The sequence below is a fragment of the Cornus florida genome, unplaced genomic scaffold, assembly GCF_030987335.1.
Source record: "Cornus florida cultivar Cherokee Brave unplaced genomic scaffold, ASM3098733v1 CherokeeBrave_3.0.0_Hap2_Chr08, whole genome shotgun sequence".
NCBI classification, from domain to species: domain Eukaryota; kingdom Viridiplantae; phylum Streptophyta; class Magnoliopsida; order Cornales; family Cornaceae; genus Cornus; species Cornus florida.
Genome location: NW_026775578.1, coordinates 29,381,203 through 29,382,821, shown reverse-complemented (window position 1 = coordinate 29,382,821; position 1,619 = coordinate 29,381,203). Strand labels below are relative to the sequence as shown.

Sequence of the window (1,619 nt, the reverse complement as noted above, 5' to 3'; positions counted from 1 at the left end):
GTTACCCTATACAATTTAAAGAGTTGGACAATCTTAATAGTTATATAATTTTGAAAGAATTGATCTTGAGCCAATCACTATTGAACATTATAGTAACTGTGTTAAAAATACGTACATTAATTTTAACTTTTTACCTCCTTCCTCACATATTTAACTGGAATTGACTAAAACAATAATCCTGAAACCATATAGTTTCATCTAAAAATATCTCCATATAGTGATTCCTAACCCCTACGCCTCTAGAATCTGGATATTAATTGTAGAAATTACGTGTAGCATAGCACCATTGGACTCTTTGACTACCTTTTGCATCTTTGTCTGTCGTCTTCTAGAAGACAAAAAATACCATCTTCCTCTCCTTTGCCTCGCCATTAATTAATCCTTATGTAAATTAAGGTCTTATATATTCTAGAAGTTGTACCCATCAATCAAACGATTGAAACCATCAGTCAACATGCAACCTCTATCTCTCTCTCTCTCTCTCTACATCGTTATATATATACATACACATAAATGTCAGCTCAATTTACAAGTCACCAAATAACCTCTCTACTTGCTGCATGCTATCCATTTCCATTTGATATAGCATTCTTATATATGCAAGCTCCAATGGAACACAACCCTAACTCTAACCCTAATTATATTCCGGACTCTGATGAAGCAGAGGAGAGACTTTCTTTTTGTGATCTTCCCATGTACAGCGACGCCGCTGATTGGGAGAATCTCTATGCACAAGATCAAACCTCATATTCATCATCTGAGCAAGACAACTTCGAGTTCTTCAGCGACGAATGGAATACTGCTACTACTTATCCGCCTCGAAACATCATTTTTTGTGGGAAGCTGATTCCTTACAAAGAATCAGTGTCAACTGGCAAGAGTCATGAGCTCAAAAACAGCAAGCAACAAAAGCAAGAAAAGCGAGGGCTCTTCTGTTGGAATTCGAGCTCCTTCGCCAAACCTAAGACCTCGAAATCCGGAAAGAGTGACAACAAGTGTGGCTTTAAGGTTCAGAAAGTGAAGCTAGTGACTTCGCCGTCCAAGTCTAGGTGGTATTTGTTCATGTTTGGGTTGGCTAGGTTTCCGACGAAGATGGAATTGAAAGATATGAAAAGGCGGCGGAACCGGCAAGCTGGGCCGACGTTGTTCAGGTCAGATGGCGGCGGTCATAAGAGCGGAGGGAAGGGGTGGTGGGGGTTGGTTCGGGCTTTGGGTTGTGGCAGCGGTGGTCAGTACACAGACGCCGTCGTTAAGGCGTCGCTTGGTGGCAAATTGTGAGATTTGGAATGTATGCGGATAATGTGTGTTGATATGACTTTGGATATGGACATATGTTGTTATTGCAAAATGTCATTGTGACTAGAAATAATACACACGTTAGATTTTAAAATTTTCTGTCGCGTACATCTTTTTAAATTTGATTCTGATGGATCAATAATAACTTGTGCTTGCAGGATCCGGTGTGCCCGAGGTGTGGGTTGGAGGTTGAGAATATTCTTCATATTTTTTTTTCGAAGAACTCACTCTGTCTAGGTTTGGAAACTCAATCTTCTTCGTTGGAATTTTTCTCAACATTCTCCTTTATCTTTTATTAATTGGTGAGAGGGTATTTCGAGAGT

The 1,619-nt window shown here is 39.7% G+C and overlaps 1 protein-coding gene across 1 annotated transcript; it reads left to right on the top strand.

Moving 5' to 3' along the window:
* The first annotated feature begins 609 nt into the window (after positions 1-609).
* LOC132269960 (uncharacterized) lies at positions 610-1,278 on the top strand. Its single transcript, XM_059771184.1, has one exon. The coding sequence runs from the start codon at positions 610-612 to the stop codon at positions 1,276-1,278; it is 669 nt and encodes a 222-aa protein (XP_059627167.1).
* Positions 1,279-1,619: the final 341 nt, after the last annotated feature.

Coding starts and splice junctions, on each gene's coding strand:
- LOC132269960 (XM_059771184.1), top strand. CDS start 610: ATGGAACACAACCCTAACTCTAACCCTAATTATATTCCGGACTCTGAT.